Source organism: Clupea harengus, chromosome 15 (assembly GCF_900700415.2).
Source record: "Clupea harengus chromosome 15, Ch_v2.0.2, whole genome shotgun sequence".
Taxonomy (NCBI): Eukaryota; Metazoa; Chordata; class Actinopteri; order Clupeiformes; family Clupeidae; genus Clupea; species Clupea harengus.
Window position 1 is genome coordinate 804,957 of NC_045166.1, and position 17,544 is coordinate 822,500.

Consider the following 17,544-nt stretch of genomic DNA (forward strand, 5'->3'; position numbering starts at 1 on the left):
TTCAACATTTAGTTTGGACATATAATAGCCTATTTCAGCTATCTCAAACCCCGTTGTTGTGTGTTAGCGTCCTTACTATACGATGTTGGCTGTGATCCAGGTCCAGCTCAACTGATGGTGGATGGGAAATCAATATATATCACTTACATGCTTCAATTAAATATTTTTAGGTATGTTTAAACATGAATGAAAAACGTCCATTGGCTTACGTCCTTGTCATCACTAGGGTTGGGAGGAGAGAACTGTTGGCTGTTGAGTGAATAGAGACCCTTTCCAATTTGACGGTCCAAAACGCCCTCTGTTGGAAGTGCTCACAGCTGCAGGTGATAGGCACACGGGTTTATCAGGTTAAAAAATGTAGACGTGAAATTAGACAAATTAAATCTAATTTAAAAGTTACTAGTCATGGCAATGATGAGTCCTGGTGAAAATAAAATGAACATTCTTGGTCTAACGTTTGATAGGATAATCCCAAATCTAGCTATAATGTTTCACGTCGGATCCTCCAGATTGCAACACACCGGAAGAACCATTGTTGACATATTCCATGCACGTGGAAACTGTCCACATGAGCGATAAGAGCAATTTCCTGAGTTAGCCTTTATACTTTTGGTGGAAATGGACGCCGAATTAACAGTAAGTCACAAAACAGTAATCATATGACTATCTTATTTAAACATGAAACTACCAATAGCCATGCTTTGGTGTATGGCATAGCTACCCTGTCTTAGCTACCATTTCATGTCGCAAGAGAAGCAATAGCGACAGTGTTTTCTGTTTTAAATGCTTTTATCCCCTCTTTAACATGTATATAACTATGGCTCTTGATTCTCTTTAGCGTGGCTACAGCGTGCCTTGTGAACGGTGCTCCGCGGTGGACTGGGGTGTGTCCGATTCTGGGCAGTTCTACTGCAGGTCTTGCCACAATATAATTGAGGTGAGTGGTGTGAATTAGATCTAAAAAAAATATATTGTTTGTTTGCAACACAATCAGTTAAACGTTGGAGCTAACGTAATGTATACGCACCAGAATCGTACTATGCATAGATGTTGACAAGATGTTCCCTTTTCCGTAGAGAGTGAGAGAATTTGAGGAGACTGAGGTGTTGTCCACTAGCAGTCGCGTGACTACCCTCTCGCGAAGTTCTTTAAAAAAGAATGAAAAAGGTTTGTTTGGTGTACATGACTTCTGGGTTCGAATCATCTGTTGAAACCCTTTGGTGTTTGTAGTGTTCCTAACATAATCTGTTGGTCTGTTAGTATCAGAGAGTATTCAAATCATACAGCACAGTCTTGTTGTGTTTCTATCTGTGAATCTATGGTTGCATCTGTACCAAAGTGTCTGTATCAAATACTAATAAAAACACTAATATCTCTCTCTCTTTCTCCCTCTTGTCTCTGTGTGTGTGTGTGTGTGTGTGTGTGTGTGTCTATGTATGCCTCCAGTGCTTGGGAAAGAATGGATGGTCATTGAGGGCTTTCAGTTCATCCTCACACACCAAGCTGATGCTTTGCTGTCTTTAGGAGTCTGTTCACAGTTTAAGGTTTGTCTCCCATGGATCACAATTGTATAGTGGTTTAGTTTGGAGAAATGCAGCTGCATATTCAAAAATGCAAAATTGTCTCGAGTGTTGAGCTGAGTGGCATGTTTTTTTCTTTTCTTTTTAGGATGATGTTTTGTGGAATTTTTGGCGGAGGTACCTCCAGAAAACCCAACAAGCATTTACACAAAACCCAATTAACCTTGGGAGAGTATCTGCAGTAAGTGAAATTAGTTTTGTACCTAAACATAAGAGACAAATGTATTCGTGTTAGATAAAGACTGATTTAATTGTGGTGTTACAATTAAGAAAGTGACCAATTAACGGTAAAAAAAAAAACAGGTTCTAGAACACTATACAGGATATGCATGTACATCTGCTTTTTCACTTGTTCACTGTTTGACATTGTCTTTGTAACGGGCCTTAAGGCCGAAATAAACTTCTACGGCTCCGTTACTCCGTTGTCACGCAGTCGACGGACTTGTTTCATTTATGGTTCTCCGACGGTTGTGGGTGCACACACACACACACACACACACACACACACACACACACACACACACATTTATGGTTCTCCGACGGTTGTGGGTGCACACACACACACACACACACACACACACACATTTATGGTTCTCCGACGGTTGTGGGTGCACACACACACACACACACAGTTATGGTTCTCCGACGGTTGTGGGTGTTGCAAAGCAATAATAAAAAAAAAAGATGGCTCCGTAGATGGTCGTATTTGTACATAAAAGTTCTTTGTTTGACTTTTTTTTTGCTTAGATTTTTTAAAGTTACCGAGAAATAGACACTGCAATGTATTGTGCCCCGTTATTGTAACTGAAAAATACGTCTGAGGGGATTTGCGAGGTGTCTGAACCAGCTATCTAATTTTGGCATACTAAAACCCACAAGGTAAACAGCGATGTATTGACGGATTGACAGTTGGATAGTTAAAAAATTTGGGAGGTGCACGTCAGGCCACAGAGAGGTGCTCGGAGAGGGTTTGCAATGTCGGAGAAGGCTCTCCGTGTCTCCGTGTCTACGCAAACGGACCAATTGGGCTTTAGTCACCACTTGCATTGATGTTGACAGAAACATGATGATCTCATTATGTGAGTGATGAAGTCACCAGTGGCCAGTGACATCACCATAAGAATACCACCGTGTGGTGTACAATCTGTGACCCAGTATCCTTTGTATTTCCATGATCCATCTCAGGACGTGGACTCGGACTCTGCTCTGGAGTCAGTGGCTCTGACTGATGTGTCCATGCAGAGTGGGCCCAGCCCGGGCCCGGAGAGTGAGCTGGACCTTGGAGCGAGCGCTGGTACGACACCACTCAGCCTTCGGGCCACTGCACCTGTGTTATGTGCCCTAGGCACTAAATGCCTCAGCATGTGTCACCTGGTCCCTTCCCTGGGTTCTGGCCACACCTGAAGTGACATATGTTGAGTGAAAGGGTATGGTAACTTTCACATGGTTATCCTTTCCATCGAAAACCATCAAGCTCAAAACAGAAGTGATCTGTTTATTTTGCCTTTGTTTGGAGAGTAGAATTTTTTTCAGTGTTGTCTCTATAAGCATTCAGCCGTTGAGTAAAACTATAGAATGAAATGGATTCACTTGGTACAGGGCCTTAGGTAGAACATTAATTCATTAATTCAGCTTTCAAAAACAAATAAAAATTAATCAAATATATTACTTAAAATAAGCTAAATGATCTGCCAACAGAACAGGAAAGATAAAAAAAAAAAAGAACCCAAATATATCTTAAAACTAGTGTGACCAGACTAAAAACAAGTACATTTGTCTTGATTCTGACTTTGACAAAGCAGTTTTGTACTTTAACATTGTACATTAACTTGCTCAGAACCAGTGATAATATCTCAACAACAGTTATAATCAGTAACAAGTTATATAATACCTTATTAAGATAATTAAGGACTGAAACGCTTGAAGCAAGTGAAATGCTCGAACTTAAAAAAATGCCTGGTACGAAGAAATATCTTGTCAGACAAACTTCTAAGATTTCAAATTTTGCAGTGTGTTTTTTTTCCTTAGCCCTACCCACCACGTTGCCTCATTTAACTCATCAGTTATACCTCCTGCTTCTATAGTTGTACTAAAAGTATTTCCATATTTTACTACAACCTTTTGTAAGGTCAGGTCAGCATTCTGATACCAGATTTCCAGATCACTAAGCCATTGAGCTATATCCACTGTCTTTGTCGCTAGTGTGGTCCTGTGGAAGTCAGGGTTTATAAAAGGACTGGTGTTATTTGTTGGCCTTTGTCACCTTGTGCAGGCCACTCTAGTGACGGCGGGGCCTCGAGCGTGTGGAGTGGTTCAATGGATACCAGTGGCTACCTCAACCCTCGCTTCAAGAGGCGCCACCACCTGATGACCATGCCCAAGACCCTCGCCCTGTGTTACCTGGCACTGCTGTGGGTTCGAGAGGGCATTACACTGGCCGATCTGCTGAGGTGAGTCTCAGAGCGGAGCGAGAACGTGTGTGTGTGTGTGTGTGTGTGTGTGTGTGTGTGTGTGTGTGTGTGTGTGGAGAGAGGAAGAGTGAGTGAGTGTGTGTGTCTGTGTGTGTGTGTAGAGAGAGAGAGAGGAAGAGTGAGTGTGTGTGTGTGTGTGTGTGTGTGTGTGTGTGTGTGTGTGTAGAGAGAGAGAGAGAGAGGACGGTGAGTAAGTGTGTGTGTGTATAGAGAGAGAGAGGAAGGTGAGTAAGTGTGTGTGTATATAGAGAGAGGAAGAGTGAGTAAGTGTGTGTGTGTGTGTGTGTGTGTGTGTGTGTTTATTTAGTGAGGAGCACATGCTGAGGTACATGCCAACTGGGCTTTATGAGCTTGGAGTGTAGCCAACAGCACGCTGGCTTCAAGGGAAACGGGGGCCATAGACTTGGACATATTTGGGCTTTTCCTCTAAATGCATGAATGACCACACTAAGTGAGTGGACTATCGGACAAGTCCAGTGTGTGAGCACTTCCAGTAAGAATAATGTCTCTGTCTTTATCACCGTCTCTATCACTGATGGGTGTCAGATTCCCTTGAATGATTGAATGTATGTATGTGTGTGTGTGTGTGTGCACGTGCGCCTATTTCTTGTTGCAGATTTGTATTTGAAAGGCATATTCCATACCTTCACATCCACGATGTGTTTCCTGAAGAGATTACGCTGTTTGGCAGAGATGCTCACATCTTCAGAGTGGAGGTAAGAGATGAGTGTTGAGATGGGATCTCTGTAAGAGCTGTCTGTTGGGTTCACAGGATTTGAATATTTGAGTCTTATGAAACGAGGTTTTTTTTTTTCTGTGACCATGAAATGCACCCTGCGGCTGTTTATTTTGGTCTAAGGTGTGTGAAACATGTTCTCAAATTCCACAGTGAAAACTCACTCTAAAGACTTTAAAAGCCCTTGCACTAAAGTGAGATGTTACCAGCCTTTTCACACTGCCTTCTTCCACCTTACCAATATTTACTTTGGGCTTTTAATGGAATGTGTTGATACAAGTAAGTGTTATGTACACGTATGACGCTTAATACGCTAAGTATTTTGTATCTGACTATGTTGCGTCAGAAAGAAGATATTTTACATGGGTCTTCTGTTTCTCTTCTACTGATGTTTAAGTAAACAATAAAACAATAAACAATGACTCAAACAATGACTCAAGATTGCATTCTGCAAACATCAGAATGTTCCAGCTCCGACTCCTGTGAATCCTTCCTCAGGCACGCCCCTCTGCTTATTCTCCTCGTCTTCATCTCGTATCAGCTCTTCTCATCTCCCTCGGTAACTCAGGCCCACTGAATCCTGCATAGAGATGAGCTGAGCCCTCCAGCAGCCTGCTGTATTCAAATGACTATTGTGGAAAGTCCCCTATTTAATAGCAAAGCTCTTCCTGTAGACAGTGCAGTTGTACACATCACAGTTTCTAATTCTGATTGTGACAATGATTGGAAAGGTTAATAGGAAATACAGACAGAAATGTCTTCTGTTGTGGTCTGCGTGGTGCATTATAATATAGTACATCATGAAATAAGACTTGCTGTACCATCATCCATCATCACCAGTGGAATGCCTGGACATTCCCTTCTGGGATGTGTTACTTGTGTACATTCTTTAGAAAATGTCTTCAGGACATAAATGTGCTCGTTCCATATTTTACAGTACTGTAAGTGTTCATTTAGGACATGTTAAACGACCTCTATGCCAGCAACCGTTTTCAATGTGCATGTGTGTGCCTAAATCATGTGGTTCCCTGACGTTTTTGTTACATTGTGTTTGTGTGTGTGTGTGCATACGCTTGTTGTGTCCTGTAATGAGAGCAGATGACTTCGCTGTTGAGTGCTGCTCCTTGCTGATTGTGCATTCACAAACCTGCTGCTATGTTAATGCTAAGATGTTGTGTGCATGCCATTTTTTTGTGTGTGTGGCCTGTTGTGTGACGCCTCCTCTCCTCTTCACTCCTGTTGTGTGACGTCTCCTCTGCACCCTTGTCTCCACTCCTGTTGTGTGATGCCTCCTCTCCTCTTCACCCTTGTCTCCACTGTAGTCCATCCCCTCGTACCGGCGAGTGCAGGAGGAGGCGATGAAGCTGGCCAGAGTGATGGAGCTCCCTACCTTCCCCCCCATTAGTGAGGAGTGCCTGCTGCACCCGGCCCTGCTCAGCCTGCGCTATCTCACCGAGGCCAACCTCCCTGGTGGGTACCCTGGGGAACCTCCCTGGGGAACCTCCCTGGGGAACCCCCCCGCTGTAGATGGAACCAGAGACTAGAGTTTCTTGTGTGTGTGTGTACTGTTCTGAGTGAGTTTCTTGTGTGTTTCTTGTGTGTGCACTCTTCTGAGTGAGTTTCTTGTGTGTGTGTGTGCACTCTTCTGAGTGAGTTTCTTGTGTGTGTGTGTACTCTTCTGAGTGAGTTTCTTGGCTCGCTATCCCTATTCTTGATCTGGGTTAAATATGCAGCTTATTGTACACGATAAATGAAGACTGCCAAGTCATTTTGAATGTTTTATAAATCATACAGCCTACTGTGTGCTGTGTGCTCATGTGTTAGGGCCGTATAATCTGTCATTTGCGGGGGCAAAGGTTAGCGATCCTCTGCTGCTGTTGAGAAATCACACTTCGCATTTTCATGCGGAAAAGCATCTCTCGTCTTTAATTGTATCTTTTTCATCAGCATTGCTCTCATCTTCTGTTCATTACTTTCTTCTGTCTCGCTGATAGATGAGCTGCACCACTGGGTGTGTAAGGTGATGGCGCAATCAGGCCTGGCTGAGGAGAGTGTGTTGACATTTGACCATGCTAGCAAGGCCCAGAGGAATTCGCCGATCGGCTACGACCTGCAGGCCTGCGCTCTCATCATTGTCTCCATGAAGCTGCTCTTCAGGCTCAACGATCACGAGGAATGGTGAGTGAGTCATGGGGAGGGAAATTAGTGTCTTACGTCACCAGGTGCAATTTTAAGGATTTTTTTCCCGCCATAGCAATACGATCATGCAAACTGACAGCGTCCATAAATGGGGACAGTTGCCATGTAAAATACAATCTTTAAAATGGGAGAGCATGGAACTGCGTTATTTTTTTGGTTTGATAAGATTTTTTGGGAATTTTTTAAGTCAGTCAATATGCACTTACATGCTCACAATAAAAATACCATTTGGTTTGCTTGTTTTGTTAAGTTTCCTCACAAGAGTACATTTCAGAAAATGAATTAACATTATTTTTTTTTTAATCATTGTGTTTTCAGGATATTTTCTGAACAAGCCGAAGACCATAATTTTGCTGACATGGAGAGTCCAGGTATTTGTCGGTGGCAGAAATCAATTTCAATAATTTGTCAATTTCCAACAGTCTGAATATCTTATAAATGATAATGATCTGTTTCACTCCCAGGACAGTCTGCTCATAAATCTTTCCCTCCCTCCCTCCCTCCCTCCCTCCCTCCTCTCCTGTGGTCATCACAGGGTTGTTTAGCCTGACGTGGTGGTACGAGGCAATGCTGAGGGCCCTGGACAAAGCTAAGAAGAGAGAAGAGCAGCACACAGCAAGGTAATGGGCTGAAAAAAACAGATTTGTCTTTTAATTGAATAATTTTACAACTCCCTCAGAATCTAGTCATCTTTTGTTCACTTGTCTGTTGAGGTATGATTTCATCAGCTCAAATTCTGCTGATCTGATCTGCTCCAGTTGAAGTCTGTTTTTTGTTCATTTTCTTTATTTCCGTCTTGCAGTCAGATTTGGAAGTCTTCCAAAGCCTTGGTTTTCCGCAAGAAAGACAGAACTGTGTCTCTGAAGAGAAGACGTAGGTTGCATTTAGTGACTTCTTCACACACACACACAAACAAACAAACAAACAAACAAACAACTAATAGTTTAAAATGAATGACTTTATACAGTAGACTGGTCTACTCCAAGTGTAACAGACTACAGCTAAGACATAATTCCAACTTAAACTAGTCATCTTTTTGTCATTGCCATTGTCCTCTGCTGCAAAACTGGGCAACGTGTCTCTCTCTTTTTCCTCGCCACACTTCCAGGGGTGGTAGAACATCTGCAGAACACCTTCCGGAAGCTTTCAGGACCCTCCCCAGACCCGCCAAGGTCCAAACCCTCCAGTTTCATCTTCCGCTGGGGGGAAGGGGAGGATTCAGATGGCCCCAGCTTCCATCAGACCAAACTGGACCATGTCATGAAAACAAAATGTGATGCCCATGTCACTGCCAATGAGAAATACTGGCATCCAGTTCTGCGGCAGTGCAGTAAAAGGTTAGACCATAGTGTTCTACTGTGATCACATTTGATGGTTTTAGAACCTTATATGGTTACTATGGTTACTATGTGTCAACCTGATTCTCTGACAAAAACAATGGAAGGTAGAATTTAAAAATAGACCCTCCCACCAACTTTATGATCTGTCCCATCTTCGCTTTCAATTCCACCCTAAATCAGGGTCATGTATCCACTTACTAAAGACTAATTCATTCTAATTTCACAAATAAACTAAAAATGAAAGAATATGCCACTGGGGCATTCATGAATGTTATATGAATGTGGCTGGCAAGGGTTCAGTCACCAGCAGGCACAGTTGAAAGTATCTTGAAGCCAATTCTGAAAGTCACAGAGGAAAGATAACCTGTTGATCTCTGTGCCTCTGCCTCCTTCATATCTCCATCAGGGTTTGCAAGGACCACTACGCCGAGGTGGAGGCCACCCTGCCCAGGATGTACGTGTGGCTGCTGGGCCTCTTCTCCTTCCTGCTCAGGGTGAAGCCGTCCGCCATGCATGAGGAGGTGCTCAAGGTGGAGCGCAGATTTGTAAAGTGCTGGCGGAGGAATCGACAGTAGCAAGCGAGTAGGAGAGACAAATGGATGCCAAAACAAAGTGGAGAGAAGGAAAGGGTGTCTAGTTGAAATGGAACAATGTGCAGGGACTAGACACCTTGTTTTAGCATGGCAACTTCATTGACTGCTTTTCAACTGGTTTGGATCGTGTTCATTTCTAATGCTGCTGGAATCAATAGGCCTAATATGTTTTAGATTTTACTGAAGGCAATACCACATAAATTGCCCCCTTTAAACCCTGAGGGACTTTCCTCCCTTGCATTGACGTTTTAATACAATTTCAGCATTTATCACAACATTTTTCTACCATATATGAAGCCATTACACAGTTGGCAAATAGAGGAAGAAATCACAAACAAGTTAAATAAATCAGTGGAAATAATATCAAAGCTTTGTAACTCTGTAATGTCCAAAACTTGGTCAAGTTAACAATGTGAAGGCTGACATATTGTACCTCCACCATCCAAAATGAGAGAACCCATCAACCATTATAAATTAACAACAGTAGAGTATTCATTATGGGTGAACTGTTAATCTCAAATCGAAATCATTTCGTCTAAATACGTGTCTTCGTGCCCCTCACCCGCTTTAATTGGTTTTGGGTTGCTTGAAGCTATAACCGCCTGTTGAAACTCGGGTGCCCACGCCCTTCAAAATAACACCATGAATGCCCGGCGGTAGCCAGTGGCCGTCATAAACCAAGTACCATATCAGGTAACAAACATCAACGTGTGTCGCGGTTTGTTTCTGTGACATTTTGACTTGGTTTTGCTATATTTATTCGAGTTCTAGGCCCTTAAAGTACCGTCGTTGTTTATTAGTTTATCGGTTTGATTACTTTTTGTTATTTATTTATTAAGCGGTTACTTAACGTTTTATTCTACTCATTTATCCAGAGAAATTAAACATGATTTTAAAAACGATTATTTATTTTTTTGGTTATCTTGGTCATTTTTCCAAAATTTCATAATTTATTAAAACTAGTGAGAAAATGCAATTTGGCCTGAAGCCACTCCCTCTGAGGCGAGACGTTCCCGATGCCTAATTGCCCTACCCCCCATGACTTGAGCGCTCTCGATTTGCATGGAAATTACACCGAAACCCCGCCTACACCGTAGTATTCAGGCATGCCTTGAATCACAGGTAAAAACTAACCTCTCCACTCAGAAGTTGTTGAAGGTTGAAAAGTTACCTCGCCCCATCTAGGAGGAACACTATTTACCGTAGCTTTTGCCCGCATCCTAAGTTGGATTCAGGTTTGGTGTATTTTGTGAAGAGGACTGGTTGGATTTACAGCGCGAACGAGAAAGTCCGGTTCCGACATAAGATGACTCAGGAGTACGGCAAGTAAGTTTGGCTCACTGATGTGTGACACTGAAGTGTTCATATGCGCCTTATGATGGACTTGATAGGGTTTTAGGTAGGCTGTCGTGACATAATGGCCATATGTTAACGCAAACGTCAATTTAATTTGATCAAATGACAGTGTTGATCTAAAACGATCGGAGTTCTTATTCACAAATATCAAATCAATATGCTATTCCCATGTCACGTAAGTGCGTTTAAGAGTAGTTAACAACTCGCAGCAGATATCAAGTGTTGATTTTGACTTGATGGTCAAGTAGGACCCCCATACGTTTTTTAGTTATTTCCATAATGCTGTATCGCTTTAACCATGTGTCTGACGTTACATGCAGAGAGGCTCGCTTTTCTGCTTATTATTCGAAGCAATTAACTTCGACAAGGGCCACCACACACGTACTGTCCTGAACATTGTTTTGCCTTCAACATTGATAGTCGGACTTGGTAACAGTTGTGTAAGTTGCCATAACACGTGTAATTGGGAGGGAAAGCCTTAGGCATACGTTGTCTTGAAATCATCTATGTACAAGGAGAAAATCAACAGGGAACCCGTTGCTTATTCTCAGAAACGGTGGGAAGCGGTTGACAGTGTGATGACATTACAAGTCAGGTGGGCCTGCGGACCTGTAACTCCGGTTGAGCAGGACCTGTATCCTGCCAGTGACAAGACAGTCAGAGGAGCTCAAATATATTCTACACCAGGTGGTGTACTTACGATAGCTTTCTCATTGATCAGTACTTACACTAATGAGCGCTGATGCCCAAATGCTCACAATACGCCCATAAATAACGTATTCACCACCTGGATTGCAGCTCAATGTTCAACTTCTTGAAGATGAAGATGCCTCTGTGGTGTAAATAGCTGCGGCATTGGCCTGGGGTCAGGCTGGTGTTTAAGGTGTAAACAGGATGCATAGGGGCTTGTGTTTTTAGACGAGCCCTCACAGCACCCTTCCCCATCACAGTAGCATAAGAACAGGCCACAGGAAGTGTTATGTGAGAACATATGATGAACGACATGGTATTACATAGCTTCAGGTGAAGCTGTCTACTAAATGTAAGTTTAGTGTCATGGGTCCATTTCTGTCCACAGAGAGAGGACGGTCCTGGTGCTCCATGGGGAGGCCCCGGCAGGCGGAGCCCAGCGGCAGCAGGTGTTTGTGGACGAGGACGAGGCCTGGAGGTCCTTCCTGGAGAATCCACTGACTGCTGCGTCCAAGGCCATGATGAGCATCAATGGGGATGAGGACAGTGCAGCTGCCCTCAGCCTTCTCTACGACTACTATAAGGTAATGGTTCTCTACGACTACTATAAGGTAATGGTTCTCGATGACTACTATAAGGTAATGGTTCTCGATGACTACTATAAGGTAATGGTTCTCGATGACTACTATAAGGTAATGGTTCTCGATGACTACTATAAGGTAATGGTTCTCGATGACTACTATAAGGTAATGGTTCTCTTTGACTACTATAAGGTAATGGTTCTCTATAAGGTAATGGTTCTCGATGACTACTATAAGGTAACGGTTGTTCTCTGGTAGGTTTGGATAATGGGGAGAGATCAAACGCCATGCTTTGAAGCTACGCAATTAAAACACTTAATAGAAATGGTTAAAACACACCAGATGAAATGCAAAGTATATTCAGAAATAGGCTCTTTTGTGACTTTACACACACATGGAAAAGCTTGTGATCGGTGGCTTCGGTAACACCGAAGTATGTGGATCAATGTTTTCAAATTCCAGATAGCATAAGAAAAACCGTTATTACGTTCCAGGTTTACTCTAGGCTAAAGCTGTGACCTAAGCTTTCATTCAATGATTCGATCAGTTATCTGGTCCCTAGGTGCCAAAGGAGAAGATGGTCAAAACTGTGAAGATAGAAGCAGACAGTGATTGCAGTCTGACGTAAGGCCTTTTTCAGTGACTCTGCCTGTCTTTATTCATACATGTCTGCTTTGATATTGTGATGAATCTATTAACCAAGACATGAAGTTGTCTTCTGCTATTGGAAAAAAAAACACTTGTTAAATGGTTGACAGAAGTCAAAACAAAGGTAAATGTTGACAAAAGTAAATGTGAGATGAAATTGCCCATTTTAATGTGTCATTCTCCCTCCTCCAGAGAACTGGGAACCTTTCAAAAACCCTCTCAGTCGATGGCCTCTCTCAGGACGGTCCCCCTCAGTGGCATCCCCCAGCTCAGCCTTGCCAACTGGGAGAAAGGGTCGGCCTATCATCCCTTCGACTCCCCGACGGGGAGCACCTACCTGCGGAGCCAGGAGGGGGCGTCCCAGTCCCTGCCTGTAGGGGGCCCTGCTGCTCAGGGGTCCCGGTCGGAGGCTGCAGCGTTCCTCCGCCAGTTTAGCCCCAGCTACAGCCTCCGAGTGCAGGCCCAGACACCAGACTCCACCTACACAGAGGGCCTCAGTGGGACTTCAGAGGAGGTATGGAACCTCTAAGTGTCTCCTGCTCTACTAACATCTACTACCATATGATTTATTCACCAGTATTACCAACAGAGAAGAACCCATCCCATTTCCACTATTTGTACAGACAACCCAGTGTCCATATCATTCACACTGAACAAAGAATTAGATCGTTTTATATGCTCTGATAAGGACTGAGTCTGACAGGTGAAACTCATAACAGTGAAGCGGTCCTCTCACTGCCTTCCCACAGCGAAACTGTCTTTGTTTGGATCTCATTATCATGGATCTCTGAGGCATGCTGTCACTCTTGTTTCCCATAGGTGTTCCCCCTCTCTGACGAGCTGCATTCACACCTCCCCTCCATCTCTCCCGGGAGCTACTCTCACATCAGTAAGCCTGGCAGGTAAAGACCACTGACACAGACAGACAGACAGACAGACAGACAGACAGACAGACAGACAGACAGACAGACAGACAGACAGACAGACAGACAGACAGACAGACAGACAGACAGACAGACAGACCGATAGGCAGTGCGGTCTCTCAAACTCACTAGCCTAACAGTGACGTGTGGCATCACTCCACAGAAGTAGATGTAGCATTAAGATTGTGAGTCCTGACCCACTGATTGCCCTCTTCAGTCAGCAGTATGAGTACACAGTGGAGGCCCCTCGCTCAATGTCTCAGAAGAGTGGTGTGATGAGCTACCTCAACAAGGGCCACTTCTACCCCATCAGCCTGCGCTGTCAGAGTGGCTCCATGGCCGAGCCCCAGACCAGCACTACTGTGAGAGTAAGTAGTGCTTTGGCCCACCGGCATATTGAGATATCTATCTATCCATATATATATATATACACATATACTATAAAATGGCATATTGAGATCTCTATCTATCCATATATATACATACATAATAATTAAGGTTTTTAATGGCACACACGACACACTCGAACACACACACGTGCATATATGGAGGCGACACAGGACACACACACACACACACACACGCAGGTAGGCGTGAGGTCGCGGTGAATTTATTTTCTGCTTTTTCCCATCCTGGACCGTCCTTCCTCAAGGACCCCCCAGGCGCAGTGGGCAGCTTGTAGCGCCCGGGGACCAAGTGAAGTGAACTGTCCATCTTTGGTCAGGGATGGACATGTGTTCTGTTATATGGCATATTGATATATGTTATGTAAGAATGTTATATAACTTCACCTTACCCCTTGGTTTAATTGGATTCTTACTCAGTAGTCGTAGACTGATTTTTTTTGTCTCAAATTCAGAGGGCTGCATGATTCTAAACTAGGCTTAAAGCGATGAAAAAATAGTTTTAGTCATTTAATCACAACAACTGGTTCTAAGCCTGTGTGTGTGTTTGTGTGTGTTTGTGTGTGTGTGTGTGTGTGTGTGTGTGTGTGTGTGTGTGTGTGTGTGTGTGTGTGTGTGTGTGTGTGTGTGTGTGTGTGCACGTACTGTCCCTCAGAGTGTGGTGATGGTGGTGTTCCATGAGAAGTGTGTGGACGAGCAGCTCAAGTCGTGGAAGTTCTGGCACAGCAGACAGCCCTCAGCCAAACAGCGCTGTATCGACATCGGTGAGGACATGTTGGATGATCTCTTCATTCGCACCCAGATTTAGATAATTACTACTGCTCTACCTCATCTATTTGATACGACGAGAACCACCAGCCGAACACTCCTCACATCCCATAATACTCTGCTTACTTACTCACCCTGTTGCCCAGCTTGACTTTGCCCCCCCCCGGCTTTCTGTTTTGAATGACTAACCGTTTTTCATCTCTTACCGTCCCCAGCGGACTACAAGGAGAGCGCCAGCACTGTGGCCAATATTGAGGACATTTCCTTCAATGCCATTTCATTCACGTGGAACACCAAGGATGAGCCCAGAGTGAGTAGTTGTGCTTACCGCCACATAACCAGCAGATGCCCTCAGTAGCCACTGACCCACAGGGTTTCAATGGGTTTTAGAAGCCTAGACTCTAGAGTATACTGGGCATTGAGCATGCCTGTCTGCAGCCACTCTCCATTTCACTTGGGTGATCTCTTAATATCTGTGATGATGAGACTGCGTGACCTATTTCTCTTGTGTTTGACTTCTCCAGCCTTGCCATTAAGGTGGGTATAAGTGATGTTGTGGGTATAAGTGATGTTGTGGGTATAAGTGATGTTAGTGTGTTAGTGTGTTGTAGAAGCATGTGTAGAGACGTACACTTAGTATAACAGGCGTAAATATCTGGTTGTAGAACCTTCTCCAATTAATGGATCTGTTGAACGTTGTGGACTTTTCAAATGAATATAGTTTTTACTATGCCTTCAATTAAAATATTGATTCTGATTGATATTGATATTGATTGTTTCTATTGCTCAACATACATATTCAGAGTAATGTGCAGAAATGTAGTTGCCTACAACGGCCAGTTGAGGGAGACACAGCCTTCAAAAGCGTCTTAACTACTTTCAATACTGGTTATTGTGTGGTGGAGTGAAATCGTTTCAGAGAGTTTTACCTGTTGAACAGTGGGTTTGCAGAGGGTGAAAATGAAAGAATTAAATGTGTGCAATATAATATCATATATTTTTTGGGGTTATTTTTAAAAGAATAATTATTGTCATTTAATGAATCAATTGCCATATGTTTTTGTTTCTCTCTAAATTTCTCTTTTTTATGTTTTTTCCATCATTAGATATATGTCTCAGTGAACTGTCTAAGCACAGACTTCTCCCCCCAGAAAGGGGTGAAGGGCCTCCCCCTCAACCTGCAGATTGACACCTACAGCTGCAGTAACCACGGCGACCAGCTCCTGCTGCACCGTGCCTACGGCCAGATTAAGGTATTCTGCGACAAGGGGGCTGAGCGCAAGATCCGTGACGAGGAACGCAAGGTGATGCGCCGCAAGGGACGTGGTCAGGACGGTAGCAACACAAGGACAGGTAGCTATGTTACCAAAAAGACTACCCCCCCCCACACCCGCACCCGCACACGCACACGCACACGCACACGCACACGCACACGCACACACACACACGCGCACACGTGCATACAGATTCATAAAGAAATCCATACTCATATCACATACACAGTGCACATATCTAAAGGCAAATTGTTGTATACTCTAAATATCAAAAAGTAAGCACTATTCTTTATAAGTAAGCATTCTCCAACTCAGCTGCAGGTTAGTGCAAACATCTGAAGGGCTCTGTGGCTGCTGTGGCTAATTACTGCCTTCACTCATGTTATCATAGAAAACAAACATGGAGTCACATGCTGGGCCGGTTTTAAAACATCTCTTAGCCAACAGTGGTGGTGTTTGATGACGCCCTTGCTTTGTTTTGGTAGGTAGCAAAGGCGCCGTGCAGCAGAGCCATGTTGACATAACAGTCTTCAAGTCCATGAGCGACATGGCCACACAGCCGGTCCTGTTCATCCCAGAGGCGCTTTTTGCCACGACTCAGCGACATGTGAGTGTGTTTTTACAACATGCTCCTGATAAATGGGGGAAAGACAATAATGAACCAGCGTATTTCTACTTTCTACTGTGTGGTTGGCGTGGGGGAATGTGAGTGCAATACCGATCCATGTTGACACCATCAGGAGGGTTGCCAAGCTTCAGGGCTATCTTGGCAACAGTCATGATAACAACAGTAGAAGTATTTATGGTGACTGAAGCCAGCATGAGTAAAGGATTGTGTTCTGCTCCTAGTTGTGGGCATTAAGGTGGCGTGTGCTGTGTGTGAAGGGACGGGTTCTGGAGGTCCAGTAGGGTCCCAGTACAAGCTTCAGGGGAATGAGGGAAACCAAACCATGATGTCATGATTTCCCCTCAGGGTTTTAACATTCCATTTCTTTGTGTCTTTCTAATAGGGCAGTCCTGTGGAGGAGGGACGCCAAAGGTACGCTTCTTTTCTTCTGGCTTTGTCTCTCTCCCGCCACATTTTTTACCTCTTATTTCCCTGCTGCAATTACTTATTGACACAGAAAAATGATTAGACAGTTCCTCATTCAAAAGAAATTTCCTGTAACTTATTTCTCAGTCTATTTCTTCTCTAAAGAGACTAAATACATCACACCATTTCTGCTGCCCGGCAAATCGATGATCGTTTCTTTCCAAGCAAGTGATTGACTGTGGGCTTTGTGCTGACAATAATTCCACTTTCTCCTCTGTGTGTGTGTGTTTGTGGGTGTGTGTGTGTGTGTGTGTGTGTGTGTGTCTGTGTGTCTGTGGGTGTGTGTGTGTGTGTTTGTGGATGTGTGTCTGTGGGTGTGTGTGTTTCCCCACTGCAGTGTGGCAGTGAGGCGATCGCCCTACTCAGCAGAGGAGTTTGGCTGCACTCCCAGCAAGAGAGCCAGGCGCGACGAACCCGAGAGAGGTACGCATTGGGACAGTGTTAGAGAGAGAGAGTGTGTGTGTGTGTGTGTGTGTGTGTGTGTGTGTGTGTGTGTGTGTGTGTGTGTGTGTGTGTGTGTGTGTGTGTGTGTGTGTGTGTGTGTGTGTGTGTGTGTGTGTGTGTGCGCGAGAAAGTGAATGAGTGTGTGTGTGTTTGTGCACACGTGTGTGTTTGTGAGAGAAGTGCGACAGAGAGTGGGTGAAATAAGGACATTGCCCAGTATTCATTGGATAGAAATGTGAGGGAGGGAGGGAGGGAGGGAGAGAGAGAGGGAGAGAGGGAGGGAGGGGGAGGGGGAGAGACAGACAGACGGTTGGAGTCAGAAGTCACACGAGTTCATAGTAGCTGCCTGCATGAGATAAATAGAAATCCAATCAGGTTAACCAAAATACAATTTCTCGAGCGCAGATTGATGACGGGGGGGGGGGGGGAAGGGGGAAGGGGAAG

General features: G+C 44.1%; 2 protein-coding genes across 2 annotated transcripts in view; both read left to right on the forward strand.

Moving 5' to 3' along the window:
• Positions 1 to 500: 500 nt before the first annotated feature.
• taf1b (TATA box binding protein (Tbp)-associated factor, RNA polymerase I, B) lies at positions 501 to 9,287 on the forward strand. The gene is made up of 15 exons (XM_012823872.3): positions 501 to 636; positions 839 to 937; positions 1,077 to 1,167; positions 1,447 to 1,544; positions 1,669 to 1,761; positions 2,766 to 2,874; positions 3,853 to 4,030; positions 4,668 to 4,767; positions 6,110 to 6,257; positions 6,782 to 6,965; positions 7,305 to 7,357; positions 7,522 to 7,606; positions 7,789 to 7,859; positions 8,095 to 8,323; positions 8,733 to 9,287. Exons 1-15 carry the CDS (start codon positions 619 to 621, stop codon positions 8,899 to 8,901), a joined length of 1,725 nt encoding a protein of 574 aa, XP_012679326.2. The 5' UTR covers positions 501 to 618; the 3' UTR covers positions 8,902 to 9,287.
• A 685-nt stretch (positions 9,288 to 9,972) lies between these two features.
• Positions 9,973 to 17,544, forward strand: part of LOC105896994 (grainyhead-like protein 1 homolog) — a 12,779-nt gene continuing 5,207 nt past the window's right edge. Inside the window, exons 1-12 of the mRNA XM_031581808.2 lie at positions 9,973 to 10,245; positions 11,354 to 11,549; positions 12,109 to 12,170; positions 12,387 to 12,708; positions 13,014 to 13,096; positions 13,335 to 13,485; positions 14,177 to 14,285; positions 14,505 to 14,599; positions 15,396 to 15,642; positions 16,049 to 16,170; positions 16,574 to 16,602; positions 16,994 to 17,079. Of these exons, the coding sequence (XP_031437668.1) occupies positions 10,226 to 10,245; positions 11,354 to 11,549; positions 12,109 to 12,170; positions 12,387 to 12,708; positions 13,014 to 13,096; positions 13,335 to 13,485; positions 14,177 to 14,285; positions 14,505 to 14,599; positions 15,396 to 15,642; positions 16,049 to 16,170; positions 16,574 to 16,602; positions 16,994 to 17,079 (1,522 nt within the window). The 5' untranslated portion in view covers positions 9,973 to 10,225. The remainder of the gene's footprint in view (positions 10,246 to 11,353; positions 11,550 to 12,108; positions 12,171 to 12,386; positions 12,709 to 13,013; positions 13,097 to 13,334; positions 13,486 to 14,176; positions 14,286 to 14,504; positions 14,600 to 15,395; positions 15,643 to 16,048; positions 16,171 to 16,573; positions 16,603 to 16,993; positions 17,080 to 17,544) is intronic.